Below are 15,696 nucleotides of genomic sequence, written 5' to 3' on the forward strand. Positions count from 1 at the left end.
TCTCTCAGAACAAGAACTCTGAAATTAAGGCTTTGCGTAATTGATAGACTCTGTAAGCCAGTAAGCACAGACAAAGAGTAAAGGAGATCTAGTACAAATTATGACACGGGTAGCAAAGGTTTGAGTTAACTTGAGTCTGTCAAAGCAAGAGAGGTTGGCCAGACATCACTGGAGTATGAAGGCCAGCAGAAATAAAATCATGAATGGGTTTCAGAGACAGCTGATGTGAGGGAGTGATGGATGGTCTGACATTTATCTTGGGTTCAAATACGAACTTAATACTGTAATGTAAGAATCTAGTTCAACCTCAGTTGCCAAATAAAATAAACCCATTCTTAACAATTCATCAACAATTGGTCATTGCTGTGGACTTCCAGTGCTTAACTGGAGAAATGTTCTGTGCACCGGGCAAGCAGACAAACAACTTGGAGGCAGTGGATTTGTCAAATAAGGCAGTGACGAGATAGAACAGGGTGTTGTCAGTGGCTATGTGTAAGTTGATGCTGTGTTATCAGACTGCAAGAGGCATTGCTGAAATATAGGACAGGTACAAGTATAGAAGCTTGTATGGTACAAGGCGAGGAAGAAAATCCATTGAAGGAGGGTGCGTAAGAACAGAAACAGGTCCCACCAGTTGGATGACAGTAAGATGTGTACAGAATGATGTGCTCAAGTACAACCGAGTCTACAACTGGTCAAAAAGGTAATTACTATAACTCAAGGCAAAGTTGTTAATGATTTTGTCAATAGTTGTTTTAGTCATGTGGCAGGCTTGGAAAAACAAATCAAGAGGCTTCAGAGAATTCCAAAATAAATTTTAGAAAAGCTAGTGTGCTGATTAAGGATTTCAATGTAGAACTCTAGTTTTCAAACTATTGATTGGGAAGCAGTGTTTCCAATATTTTCTGCTTTCATTTCATTGCAAACACTCCCAACTCTCCCCACCCCCACCGCTTCCACTTGCCTACTTTTTCAACTTTCTTTACCTTTTCTTGTTTTACTGTATACTGGATTACACTGGATTCGCTGGAAGAAATCGGCCATTTACGAGTGACTAACGCTCGTATCACTATTAAAAACAAAATAGGATTGAGAATGGCATGGTAGTAAAGATATCTTAATACACAAGCATGAAAAACAAATTATATACTAATGCAACAATAGTAAAGGATTCTGTGAAGTATTTGTTATTGATTCTATTCCTTTGCAAAAGCCATTCTTGTATAACTCAAACACCTGACACAGATCAGACTGAAAATTATTCTTATGAGGATTAAGATAGTCACATTAATCATTCATACCAATATGCCTGGTGAAAAATAACTATATCTCACCAAGAGAAACCACAATTAATTCCACGCCTAAATGTTAGTTAGTGATCTAAATTGAACAAAATTTAATAGTAACTCTGCAACTGATAGGACTGAATAAATTCTCACTGGATGAAGAAGAAGTTAGCATAGGCATACAGCACAGAAATAGGCTTTTGGATACACAAATCCCATTTCAAGCCCCTACTTTTGCTGATATTTTATTCTCCCCATTTTTCCATTGACTCTTACCAGATTTAGTCACATGAGGGACAATTTACAGTGGCGTGTTAATGTACCAACCCAGCTGTGGGAAGAAACTGGAGTACTTGGATGAAACCTACAGTCACAGGGAGAACGTATGGCACAAATCCAGCGCAGAGTTCAGGATTGAACCTGGATCACTGGAGTTGTGAGGCAGTAGACTTTATTTTTATTTTTGTCAGATTGCACAATTAATCAGTTTTAAACCACATAATAAATCAAAACAGAGTAGTTACTATACACCCAATTGTTAAAAAAATGACAATGCCAAGGAAATGAATTGTCCTTCCATCCAGCTCTTCTGTATATCTGACAAGTTAATACAAAGAGAATGTACATACATGCAGTTACACCCAACAACAGGCAGGAACATAGATACCATTGTATTGGTTTGGTCATTCACACAGTAAGTCTTCACACAGCCTGCAAGACTTACTTCATTGCTACCTAGATGAGTTCTGACAGAAAAGATCTGTTCACATTTCATTACTTATCCTGTGCTACAGCTCACATTCAGGTCCACTAAATAGCTCCATTCCTCTTAATTTTATCACTCACATACCTTGTCTTTCCAGTCGACTGTCTGGTATTCTCTTGACACTCCTCCATGATCTCCCCATGTCATTACCTGCAAGTCCAACCAACTGATCTCTTACCTCAAAATTCTCACCGTCACAAATGTCTCCGAGTCCCTCCTGACCCTCATCCATCAATCACCTTCCTAAGTATCAGTCCATTGCTCTCCAGCCTGTTCCCTTTTATTGATCACATGCCCAAATGTGCTCCACTTAACTTTCACCCACTCTTGCCTGATGCATCCTTCTGGCCCACAGCACATCTGCCACTGATATTCCACCATATTTTTTTCTCCCAATCTTCACCAGGCACCACCATCTAACTCTCCTCCTACCCACTACCAGCTACTTGTGCCCTTCAATGAACTCATCTGTCCAACATTTGTCCAACAAGCCCCAGCGATCACTAACCTCCCAGCTGCTTTTTCACTGATCCCAATTCTTGTTACCTGATTAAAATCTTCACTGAGGCCCTTGAAGATAGACTCCTTTACAAATGAAAATAGTTCTGCAGCTCTTGCAGCTTCAAAGACACATCCAAGAGCCTTTTAAATGAGATAACACTTCATAGGAACCAGTGAGTTCAACATCTTTAGCATCCCCTGAATAAAAATTATTTCCTCTTCAGCCCTTTATTCTTTCCCTCAATCACTTTGGAGATTAAAAGGAGCATAAATATTCCTCCTAGATGTAGAAACAAAATCCAAAATTGTCAAAACATATCACTTTGGGTATACACTGTTTAATAACTGGCAGCTATAAGGCTAAGAAGTATGGTACAGAATCCTGTATTTGGAAGAAGTGGGCTATGATAATAATGAGTGTTGTGATTATTATTTTCCAAAATCTTATAGATTCTGGAATGGTTCCTACAGATTGCAAGGTAGTGAATAGGATCCCATTCTGTAAAAAAGGGAGAGAAGAAGCAGGAAATTACCTTATCAGTTGGAAAAGTAGTTGAAACTACATCAAAGGATGTGCTTTCAAGATACTGAGTAGAGATGCCATAGACTTATGGAAGTCTACATCTTTAATAACTTGACTGGAGGTGTATCAAGGATGTATCTACTGGAGTAGATCTGGGGAAACTGGTGAGGATAATGCATTTAGATAAGGCTCACACAGGTTGATGAGTGCAGTTACAGAACATGAACTGGTGGAAGGAGGATGATATTCAAGCACAGTTTAAGAGTTGGTCAACAGATAGGAAACAAAGAGTAGGAATAAATGGGACCAACTCTTTGGTACTCGCTGGTGGGCAGTAACTCATGGAGCATCACAAGGATGAATGCTTAAGCCCCAACTATTCACAATCCATATCCACTATGTAGCAGAGGAAACCAAATTTCAAAGTGTGCCAAAGACTTGAAACTAATTCAGAATGTAAGTAATGATGAGGCTACAAAGAGGCATCCGTGGGATATAGCTAGCTGAGAGAGTGGCAACAATGTAGCAGGTGGACTAAAATATGGAAGAAAATGGATTTTATCCTCATTGCTCACAAAAGACAGAAATAGATAGATAGATAGATAGATACTTTATTCATCCCCATGGGGAAATTCAACTTTTTTCCAATGTCCCATACACTTGTTGTAGCAAAACTAATTACATACAATACTTAACTCAGTAAAAAATATGATATGCATCTAAATCACTATCTCAAAAAGCATTAATAATAGCTTTTAAAAAGTTCTTAAGTCCTGGTGGTAGAATTGTAAAGCCTAATGGCATTGGGGAGTATTGACCTCTTCATCCTGTCTGAGCATTGCATCGATAGTAACCTGTCGCTGAAACTGCTTCTCTGTCTCTGGATGGTGCTATGTAGAGGATGTTCAGAGTTATCCATAATTGACCGTAGCCTACTCTGCGCCCTTCGCTCAGCTACCGATGTTAAACTCTCCAGTACTTTGCCCACGACAGAACCCGCCTTCCTTGCCAGCTTATTAATACTTAGCACTTTTAAAGTAACTGAAGATGGGGAAACGCTGATGGTCAAAAGATTATGGTTTCCTTTTTATATATATATATATATATATATATATATATATATATATATTATATACAGTGGGACGCATTGGGACCAGTACATTTTGGCCCAATTAAGCGGCTACCACAATTTGCCAAAATTTCATGAAGATAGTGAAAAAGGTATAAAAAGACAAACTACCATTTAACTGAGTAACAAATTATGCACTTAACTGAAATGCAGAACAAGTTAAAACACTACCAGTGCTACTATAGTACTATAAAACTGTATTAGTTCCTGATAGTTATTGACAGAGGAATTAATCCAGAGTATGCTGATTGACAGTAAATTAAAAAATTCAGTACAATCACCTAATGTAGATAATGGACTGCCTTCAAACGATACTTTTGATAATTGCATCATCCTAATCTTCATTTTCATTACAATATTCAAGAGGATTGACGATACATCCAAATTCTTTGTAGTTCCTAACTTGTTGAAGTAGTGAAATTGGTTTATTTTCACTCCCAACCATGTCTGGCAATTTCACGCCTGAATGCTTGAAACCACAGTGATCAAAACAGTTCTGAATTGTCTTACTGCTTATTACATGCCAACTGTTAGAGACAAAAATCACTGTTTTTGAACACAAACACGCACAAGTGACACTATTTAAAAACTGTTCACTGTAAGTAGTGTAGTGCCTAATGGCCACAAAGTGCACATGACTGATGTTAGTTAGAAAATGTTTGGCAACAGTCTACTGCCCCCAATTAAGTGGCATAGAGTCACAAACAAATGCAGAGAATGCTGGCTATTTTCTAGATTCAATTTTGCTCTTTGAGAGTTGTCCTAAATAAATGCCTGCCCCAATTAACTGATGGTTCAATCAACCAGAATCCACAGTGTAATGTACATATATTTATTTATATATAGTTAAAAATATATAAAAAAAGACAGTGCAATTTAACTGAGTAACAACTGATGTATTTAAATGAAATACAGAACAAATTAGAACATTAACAATGCTGCTAGAGTACTATAAAACTATGTATTAGTTCCTGATAGTTATCCTGTCGCAATTAAGAGGCATAGTGTCCCAAATAAACAAAGGGAATCCCAGCTATTTTCTCAATTTGTTTTTTTACTTTAAGAGTTGTCCCAAATAGTGGAATTCTCAACCGTGAAGGGTTGTGGAAGTTCAGTATTTGGCTGCATTCAATGCAGAAATTCATAGATTGCTGGTAAATAAAGGAATCAAGAACTGCAGGTAATGCAAGAAAACAAAGTTAAGGTGGGAGATTAGCTAAGGTCCAAATGACCTAACCCTGTTCCTGTTTCTTATATCAAAAGTAGCTTCTTTTTTGCTTGTTGGTGCCAGTTGGTGGGTGGCAATAGTGGCTGATACTCTAGGGACACTTAAAAGACTCTTAGGCACATGGATGAAAGAAAAGCAGAGGGTGGTCAGGTTTTGTAGGAAGGAAGGGATTGAAGGAGTAGGTTTGTATAAGTCCGCTCATCCTTGTCAGCTGAATGGCCCATATGGTAATGCATTGTTCTATGTTCTTATGAGCTTGTCTTAAAATTACAATCATGAGTTGCATATGGATGCAACTTCATATATCTATTTAAAACCTTACACCTTTTCAACCTGCAGAATTTGACATCCTTTAGAATCCATAAAGTCAACAAATTGATGAGCATAGAATTCACCCATTTTCACCCTGGCATTGAAGAACTTGGACTCAGCAGATACATACACTGTATTTCAATGTTTAGAATAATCTATTCTCTGTTCTTCTCAAAGCAAAGTTAATTCAATGTGTCTGATAATTAATTTTTTTCAGTAATCTGTTTTTACATTTAAAATCCTTAATTCATGGTGCCAGATAATTAAAATGCACAGATTGTATCTGAATTTATTGTTTCAGCGAGCTGAGTCATTGTTGCCTGCATTGAAAACACGCAGGATCCCTAGTGCCATTTGCACATGTGGTCCTCACTTCAACTTAACCAACAGGTAGATACTGGGCTCTTGATGCTGTTAACCAGTTTGGGAAGACCAAGATTTATCCACAGTTGGTCCATGGAACAGCCTGAAGAGTTCCAGTGGGGCTTAATATTCAGTGGGAATTAGAATCAGAATCAGATTTAATATCACCAGCATAAGTCGTGAAATTTATTAACTTTACACCAGCCGTACAATGAAATACATGACAAATAAATATAGAAAAAAACTGTTACATTAAGTATATATATGCCTATTAAATAGGTTAAGTTAAAATAAGTAGTGCAAAAAAGAGAAATAAAGAAGTAGTAAGGTAGTGTTCATGGGTTCAATGTCCATTTACAAATCGGATAGCAGAGGGGAAGAAGCTGTTCCTGAATCACTGAATGTGTGCCTTCAGGCTTCTGCACCCCTCTCCTGACAGTAACAGTGTGAAGAGGGCATATCCTGGGTGGTGGTGGTCCCTAATGATGGACACCTCCATCCTAAGGCACCACTCCTTGAAGATGTCATGGATACTAGCATCTGTGAAAGTTTATTCCTGAGTATGGTCACAAGGTGGATGGTTATCTCTCTTACCCTTGGGCTTTTTTTAAATGTGTTGAACTCTTCCAACATCAGATGTTGTATCAATATTGTAACAAACGCAAGAATGAATTTTCCCAAAAACAGACACTTCATTAAGATGCTACAGTAAGTGTTCCTGACAAGCATATCTTGGGTGTATTGAAAGTCCCAATGCATCTGGTGTATTGGACATTATGCCATAATTAGCATTCAGCTGCTGTTACTTTGTGGTTAACCCCTGGTCTCTCCTGTCAGTAGAATACCCTTGATGGTAATTAATGTATAATGGGATATAAATGAAAGCCTATTTTAGACCTGCATAATATCGCCTTCTTAGTCAGTAGTGCAAATAGATTTGAAAATAATTTGACAAAACCAAAGGCACCTTATTCCAAATATTATACTGATTTCCTCAAGCAAGCAGGTAACTTATTTGCCTATTGTTGATACTTTTGTTTCAGGAATAAATATAAGTTGCCATCCCCAGGCTTGGAAAATTTGTTTGGAATTTGTATTTTCTTCCGGGTCAAGCATGTAACTTTCTAGGTGTCCTCTGTCTGCAGTTTTAGCTCATTATACAATTCAATTACATGGTGAATGCAATCAGTAACCTTAGTGGCAATACTATTCCACAGCTGCCAGTACATCAGGCTTTATTTCTCTACAGCACAGAAGATAGTAGGCTCATTAGTCTATACCAGATCTCCCAAATATCCCATCAATACCATTGTCTAAACCAACATTTCCCTGTAACCTATTCTTTGCCAATCAATTCCTCGCCAACCAATACTAAGGGTACTTTACAGCAACCAGTTAACTTCTCGAACTAAAAGAGCTTTGTGATGTGGGTGGAAACGTGACCACCCGGAAGAAGCAAACAAACTCCACACAAACTGCATTGAAGATCAGGATCAAACCCTGGAGATGAGAGGCAGAAGCACTACCAGATTCTCTGTACAGCTGAATGTTGTCCTTTAATATCACAATTAATTCAGACACAGGGTTAAATTAGAAGAAATAAAATTCTACACCAAACTGCATACACTTGTCACATTTGCCCACCTATGGAGTATTCTAATTCACCAATGCTTAAACTTTGAACTCTTACTTTACTTTAAATAACTTCATGGGATTGCATTAATTCTCATTTTCTCTCTCCCTCTCTCCCTCTCCCCCTCTCCCCCTCTCTCCCTCTCTCCCTCTCTCCCTCTCTCCCTCTCTCCCTCTCTCCCTCTCTCCCTCTCCCTCCCTCCTCAAACACCATTCCCTCATCCCAACTTCTTCCTTAACTGGTGGTAACTGCGTTTTCAGTTGGTCGAATCCCATTCTGTGAAATTCCATTAATAAGCCACTTTAAGAAAGATTAATTCTCTTTCTTCACTGCAGTGTTATTATAAGACACCCTTTTTCATGATATCTGGTGTGAAGTTATATAATATTTTAGAGTATTTTATAGCACCTCAGATGTTGATAAAACTGGTAACAAAACAAAGCTCTTTTCTTTTTCAAACAAGTTGGACCTGTTAGGAGCACAAAATTAAAAAAAATAAATACTGGAAATATTCTCTTAAGAATAATGAGGTCTCAGGGTTATGCCAGTCCTCGTAGCAAGACAGATTACAATATACAAGTGGACTTAATTGGCTTGTGCAGGTTGTAGAATAACTATAGGGTGGAAAAGAAATAAAAGAAACTGTAAGTTTCGTCCAAAAACAATCAATCTCTCCAGGAATGCAGGGAAAGCTGTTAGGTTTTGTTAGGTTTATGAGCACAAATAGTCAGCGGGAAATGTGGTCACTAATAGCAGGCCTGTTGAATACAAATGACTCTTGTAAGGATGTGACACTGTCTGATTGAATCAAATGAAATCTTTGTTAAGACTGGACGGCTACTGGCAGCAGGGATCCCAATGTTGGCTTGGTCAAGTATTAATATCTAAATACTTGTACTTTAGTCAAGGAAATGCTCATTAATGCTGTGTGTTCTTAGAACTGAATGATACAGGTCAGATATGATATAATAATCAATGTACAATTTGTGGAGTTTCAGTGACTGAACTTCCACAACTCCATCAATTAATTATTTTGGATATGAGTTTCTGAAGTATGATTTTCTACTGCAATGTACATGAATATTGTTATTGGTAGAAACATTACTCACTAGTCCATGGGTTTAAATATGCGCAGTACTTGGATTTAGCTGAGAGCACATAATTTCCTATGGCAATGACCATCATAGCAATGTGGTGAAATGTAATCAAAATGAAATTATCTTCAGAGCTGGAACAAAGTCTCAAAGCTATTTGCAAGTAAACCATATGTTTGATTTATTGAGATTATATCAAATGAATGTTTAACAAATTTAGCATATTCTCAATTGACTGTACCTCTATTTAAACATTTTTTTAAAATAACTAAAAAAGGAAAATTTTTATTCTCATCTACCTTTAGTCAGTAAAAACTACCTTTCCACTGAGACAGAGGCCTGTTTTTTGGGTAGGTAATCTCAGATGTTCCCTTCTTCCAGGTTATTCCAAATAAGAAAATACTGACAAAAATGTAAAACTGGTTTGCAGTGGGTCTGAACAGTCAAAGAGTAAACTCAAAGCTTAATGGAAAATTTATTATCAGAGTACATACATGTCACCACATACAACCCAGGATTCTTTTCCCTGCAGGCATACCTAGCAGATCTATAGAACAATAACTGTAAATAACAAATTGCAAATGCAAGTATAAATAAATATCAATAAATAAAGAGTATGAAATAACATGAAATGAAAGAGCATAAAATAACAAGATAAAGAGTCCTTAAAGTGAAATCCTCAGTTGTGGGAACACCAGAAATAGAATGAGTGTAGATATCCCCTTTTGTTCAAAAGCCTGATGGTTGAGGGGTAGCTACTGCTCTTGAACCTGGTGGTGTGAGTCCTGAGGCACCTGTACTTTCTACCTGATGGCAGCAACAAGAAAAGGGCATGGCCTGGGTGGTGAGGATCTTTGATGATGGATGCTGCTTTCTACGGCGATGTTTTATATAAATATGCTCAATGGTTGGGAGGGTTTTACCCATGATGTACTGGGCTAAATCCATTACCTTTTCTGGGATTTTCCACTCAAAGAGGCCTTCCCATACCAGGCCGTAATGCAGCCAGTAAACAGACTTTGCACCACTCATCCACACATCTATAGAAGTTTGCCTAAGTTTTTGATGACATGCCGAATCTCATAAGACTCCTGAGGAAGGAGAGTTGCTGCCACACTTTCTTTGCAATTATATTTATATGATAGGTCCAGGCCAGGTCCTTTGAGATAGTGACAACCAGGAATTTAAAGTCACTGACCCTCCCACCTCTGATCCTCCAATGAGTACTGGCTCATGGACCTCTAGTTTCCCTCTCCTGAAGTCTGCAATCAGTTCCTGACTTATCTCAACGTAACTGTATCAATGAGCTTCAGGACTCTTGCCCGAATGTGCAGAATGAAGTTACTAGCCAAACACCACTGGTAATTTTTGGCAGCGCTTTACCACTGGACTCCACATGGAGTCCAACAGCAAAACAGGAGCTTGCTGAGTTTTCACAGTGTAAATGCTAGGAATCTGTTCTTAGTTCCCTCATTAGTGTAGACCAAGTCCAGGTTTTACAATAATAAGGCCCTTTCTTTTCAATAGTAATCACAGACGTGGATGGACTAATCTAAAAATAAAGTAAGTTTTTTTCAATTTCGATGTCATTTTTTTCAAATGCATTGTTTGGTTTAATGGTTCAAAAACATAAGTGCTTCTGGATAATTTATCTCATTATTTTTTTAATATTTAAATTCCTAGATTGTCCAAATATCAGAAATTTCAAAAGTCATTAAGTTGTACAGCATGAGAACAGGCCCATTGACTCATTGACTTCCTACTGAACAACAATCACCCATTTACACACTAAGCCCATTTTATTCTCCCCACATGTTTGTGAATACCCCACCCCCTAATTCTACCACTCACACACACACTGGGGGCAATTTAGAGTGGAAAACACTCTGGGGATGTGAGAGAAAACTGAAGCACCCAGAAGAAACTCATGTGTTCACAGGAAGTGCATGCAAACCTCACACATACTGTACAGGAGGTCACTGGGGCTGGGAAGCAGCAAATAAGCTAGCTGAAGCAGAAACAGACTGCAGGACAGACCCATGGGGTTGTCATCTGTGGAACATAGAGACAGACAACATTTTGGATTGAGATCCTTTCTAAATATATCCAGCAATTGTGGCCTCCACAGCCTTTTGTGGTAGAAAATTCCACTGGTTCACCGTCTCTGAGTGAAGTAAGTTCTGTCATCTCGGTCTTAAAATGTCTTACCCACAAGCTATGACTTGGCCCCTCAATCTAGGCCTGTAGCCTTCCTACATCCAGCGTGATTAGCCCTGAGAGAAGTCTGTACATCTCAATGAGATGTCCTCTCATTATTCTAAACTTTAGTGAAGAGGGGTTCAAGTTGCCCTAATCTCCCCTTATATAGCACTCCAGGTGAACCTGTGTGGCAAGGATATCCTTTCTTAGGCAAGAAGACCAAAACTGTACTCCAGGTGCTATTTCACCAAGGCATAGTATAATCATAGCAGGACATTCTAAGTCTTGTATTCAAAAACTTCATCAATGAAGGCCAAGATGCCATATGCTTCTTTACGACTTGTGGCACCTGGATGTTTGCTTTCAGCCACTCATGTAAGGGAAACCCAGGTCCTCTCCTTTTCCCAATCTGCTACCTTTCAGATAATACTCTGCTTCTCTGTTCTTTTCTCATCAAAGTGAATAGTTCATGTAATGCTGCATCTGCTTTCAGAGCACAATGAACCCCATTGCTGAGAGTCTGGAGTCAGATCTTGCCAAGACCCAGTAAAGACAGCAGTTTTACTCCCTATTAACCTTTTTTATATAATTAGCTGAATTTAAATTCTGCAGCATTTATGTTGAGATTTGAACTTGTGCTTCAGGATCACTGTTCCAAATCTGAGGGTTAGTTCAACAGTAAGCAACATACCTGATAATTCCTTGATATAATCCAATAAGAGTTTCATGTAACTACCGCATAACCTCCACTTCTTTGTACAGTATTACAAGCTCTTAAGATGAGACCTAACAACCTATTTAATATATGTAATGTAACTGTAGATTTTAGTCTTTACAATTTAGTGGGCTCTGCTCTTCCTAAAAAAACTGTTCATCATTTTTAGAAATACTCTGAATTAGCTTCAAGGATCTGAAACAACCACCATTAATTTCTTCATATTAAACACCCATTCACAATCTGTTATTGTTCCTTCACAAGTTTCTGCTTCTATCATTTACTGTACTCAGTGTCAGTGGCAAGCTTATGTTACAGGTGTCCAAACCATGACATTAATAAATGTCATGAAAAATAACCCCGGAGAAATGAACAAAACCCCACTATCCCTGCAATGTCTCATACTATCTCCTTCCCTATCTATGGTTTGCCACTTTATACTTGTATTTTTCTAGTTAACAATATCCACCGCCATGGATTGCTGAATACTGCAGGCCCAGTTACCAAAGAGAGGAGTTTACATTGATGGTATTTACATTGCACTGATACTATTAAGGAGGACTTTTGCAAGATTTCAGGATCTAGAAAATTAAACTATACCAGTGAAATGTTTTCCATAATCGGAACCTTAAGTGCTAAGTTGTTTAACACCATGTGTGTTATCACAACTCTACTGACTGGCTTTTGTTTGTGAGTAATAAGGAGACATCTGCACAGAAATTTGCTGTTCATCACTAATGGAAAACATGAGATATAGTAATCTCTGAAGCTGAATTTCAAAAGTAGAGTATGACAGGTTCTGTAGATGTGACTAAATCACATATTTAGAGCTAGCAATCAGAGGAGAGTTTTTCTTCCAATCGCATCTTTAACAGTGGGGTTTCCTCTGCTGATTAACAGAAGCACTCAATTTATTAACTAGAAATTAAACAGTTAACTGAAGGAAGAGGCCCCAGGAATATCCGCAACCTTAACAATGGCAGAGCCCAGAATGTGACTATTAAAGATAGACTGAAGTATTTACAACCATGTTCAGCCAGATGTGCCATGTGGAACACTCATCTTAGTTCCCCTTCAAAATTTCCACCAACAGAGCCAATCTTCAGTCAATTCACTTCACTTCACAGCTGAGTGAATTGGAAATGCCAGAGATTTTGCAGATGCTAGAAATGCAGAGCAACACACACAAAATGCTGGAGGAACTCAGTAGGTCAGGCAGTATCTATGGAAATGAACAGTTATCCTTTTGGGCTGAGACACTTCATTAGAACTGAATCTTGTGTATGCTTATATCCAGTATTTTGTGTGTGTTGAGTGTATTGGATAAGCAAGGGCTATGAAATCTGACAATATCCAGCTATAGTAGTGAAGATCTACACATCAGCTCGAGCTGCATCTCTAGCCAAAATGTTCCAGTAGAGTTACAACATCAGAATCTATCTGACAACATGGAAATCTGCCACACAAAAAGGCAAGGCAAATCCAAACAAATCAAATACTATCCAGTCAGTCTACTTTCAATCAAAGTGTACTCCTGCATTACAACAGAGCCAGCAAATGAAATTTGTCCTTAAGGAATTCACAATTTACTTCCAAAGATCTGAGGTATGGAGGAAAAGTTTGCCCTTATGGAATCTGTGTGAGAAAAAAAAACCCAAACTACAAAAGAAATTACAAATTTTGCCAATTATTGTCGAGGGTTCAAGGGTTCATATGAAGAGTTTTCTAGAAACAGAACCCCTTTGTTAAAGTGGGGCAGGTGTCATTGACAGTGTATTCAAGTAGAACCTGTTTAGTGAAGTCTACTTTGTGTTTAGCTAGGACCTCATCAGGCTTGAACCAAGTATGAATTAAAGAACTGAATTCAAAAAGGGATAACAAGATGACTACCCTTGACATCAAGGTAATATTTGCCTTAAGTGTATATCCTAGGAAGGTGGGCAAACAGTTCAATAGGCAATAAGGGAAAACACTTCAAAGGGACAAAGGAAATTAGTTGCATAATTGGTGGGCAATCATTCCAACTCCAGGACAACACTGCAGTCATTCCTCAGTGCACTGTCCAAGCCTCAATCATGTTCAACCTGTACTATCAAAGACTTTGGCTTATGGAGCAGGATAGACTGGCTAGTTTAGAGATGTCACAACAACACTCTCACACAGAGCATCAGCTAGACCAGGAACTGATTGTGCACTTTGGATAGGAGAAGTTGGTGAACACACATCAGTCCGCAATTTGTGTGCCCCATGTTTTCAAGGATATTGAGGAGCAGATCAGTAGGCAGATGATAGTGCAAAAATAATAGGTTTGTTGTCATGGGTGACTTCAACTTCCCCAATATTGATAGACACTTCCTTAGTTCGAGAGATTTAGATGGGTCAGAATTTGTCAGGTATGTCCAGGAAAATTCCTAATAACAGATGGACAAGCTGAGTAGAGAAGAGATCATACTGGATCTAGTACTAGGCAATGAACCTGATCAGGTGATAGATCACAAACTAAACAAGGACTTTGGAGACAGTGACTACAACTCCCTGACGTTTAGCATAGCCTTAAACAAGAATAGTAGACAGTATGGGAAACTATTTAAGTGGAGGAGGGCTAATTATGATGCTATAAGGCAGAAACTTTGGAGAATAAATTAGGAACACATTTCTTAGGGAAATGTACAACAGAAATGTGGAAGTTATTAAGGGAGCACTTGCATGGATTGGTTTGTCCCACTGAGGCAAGGAAAGGGTGAACAAACCATGGTTGAAAAAGGAGGTAGGACATTTAGTCAAAAGGAATAAGGAAGCATACTTACAGTATAGGAAACAAGGATCAGACAGGGCTCTTGAGAGTTATAAGGTAGCCAGCAGGGAGTTTAAAGGGTGACTTAGGAGAGCTGGAAGGGGATAGGAGAAGGATTTGTCAAGTAGGATTAAGGAAAATCCTAAGGTGTTCTACAGGTATGTGAAGAACAGGAGGATAACTAGAGTAAGAGTAGGACTGATCAGGGATAGAAAAGGAAACATTTGTCTGGAGTCAAAGGAGATGGGGGAGGTCCTTATTCACTGGTGCTCCAGTATTCACCTTTTTTATGCCATGGGCCAATATCATTAAGCAAAGAGTCCGTGGACCCCAGGTTGGGAAATACTGCATCAGAGGAATGTTGATGAATGTGAGGCTTGCGTAGAATAGGCTAATGTGCTAGAATATGTCAACATTAAGAAAGAGGCAGTGTCAGAGTTTTTAAAGAATTTTAGAATAGTTAAGACCCCAGAGGTGAGCAGGATATACTTTAGGTTACCATGGGAAGTGAGGGAAGTGATCACTACACCATTGACAATTACCTTTGCATCCTTGCTGACAATACAAGTAGTACCAGAAGATTAGGGGATGGCAAATGTTACTCCTTTGTTCAAAAAGGGTATGTAATTAGTTTTGCTACAACAAGTGTATGGGACATTGGAAAAAAGTTGAATTTCCCCATGGGGATGAATAAAGTATCTATCTATCTATCTAGGAATAATCCTGGGGATTTTAGACTAGGGACTGTTACATCAGTGGTGGCAAACGATTAGAGAGGATTCTTGGAGGCAGGATTTACAAGCATTTGGACAAGCATGGTCTTATTATCAATAATCATCAAGGCTTTGTGAGGGGCAGGTTGTGCCTTACATATTGTGCCTTATGAGTGTATATGGATTTTAGTAGTGTTTGATAAGGTTCTGCACAACAGGCTCATTTAAAGTCAGGAGGCATAGAATCCAGGAAACTTGGCTGTGTAGATTCAGAATTGACTTGCTCACAGAAGGCAGAGTGTGGTAGTAGATGAAGGATATTCTACCTAGAAGTCCATGACTTAGTGGTGTTCTGCAGGGATCTGTTCTGGGACTCCTACTCTTCATGATTTGTATAAATGACTTAGATGAGGAAGTGGAAGGGTGTCTTAGTAAGTTTG

General features: G+C 38.5%; 2 protein-coding genes across 10 annotated transcripts in view; one reads left to right on the forward strand and one right to left on the reverse strand.

Annotated features, from left to right (window-relative positions):
- The window catches only part of syn2b (synapsin IIb), a 365,015-nt gene that overhangs the window by 277,785 nt on the left and 71,534 nt on the right, over positions 1–15,696 (forward strand). The window lies entirely within an intron of this gene.
- The window catches only part of LOC140741761 (metalloproteinase inhibitor 3-like), a 125,122-nt gene that overhangs the window by 8,518 nt on the left and 100,908 nt on the right, over positions 1–15,696 (reverse strand). For 8 of the 9 annotated variants that reach the window (XM_073072118.1, XM_073072117.1, XM_073072124.1 and 5 more), the window contains one exon: positions 987–1,069. The exons of the other annotated variant lie outside the window; for it this stretch is intronic. In XM_073072118.1, the coding sequence (XP_072928219.1) occupies positions 987–1,069 (83 nt within the window). The remainder of the gene's footprint in view (positions 1–986; positions 1,070–15,696) is intronic. 9 annotated transcript variants of the gene reach the window in all.

The sequence above is a fragment of the Hemitrygon akajei genome, chromosome 19, assembly GCF_048418815.1.
Source record: "Hemitrygon akajei chromosome 19, sHemAka1.3, whole genome shotgun sequence".
Lineage (NCBI taxonomy): Eukaryota > Metazoa > Chordata > Chondrichthyes > Myliobatiformes > Dasyatidae > Hemitrygon > Hemitrygon akajei.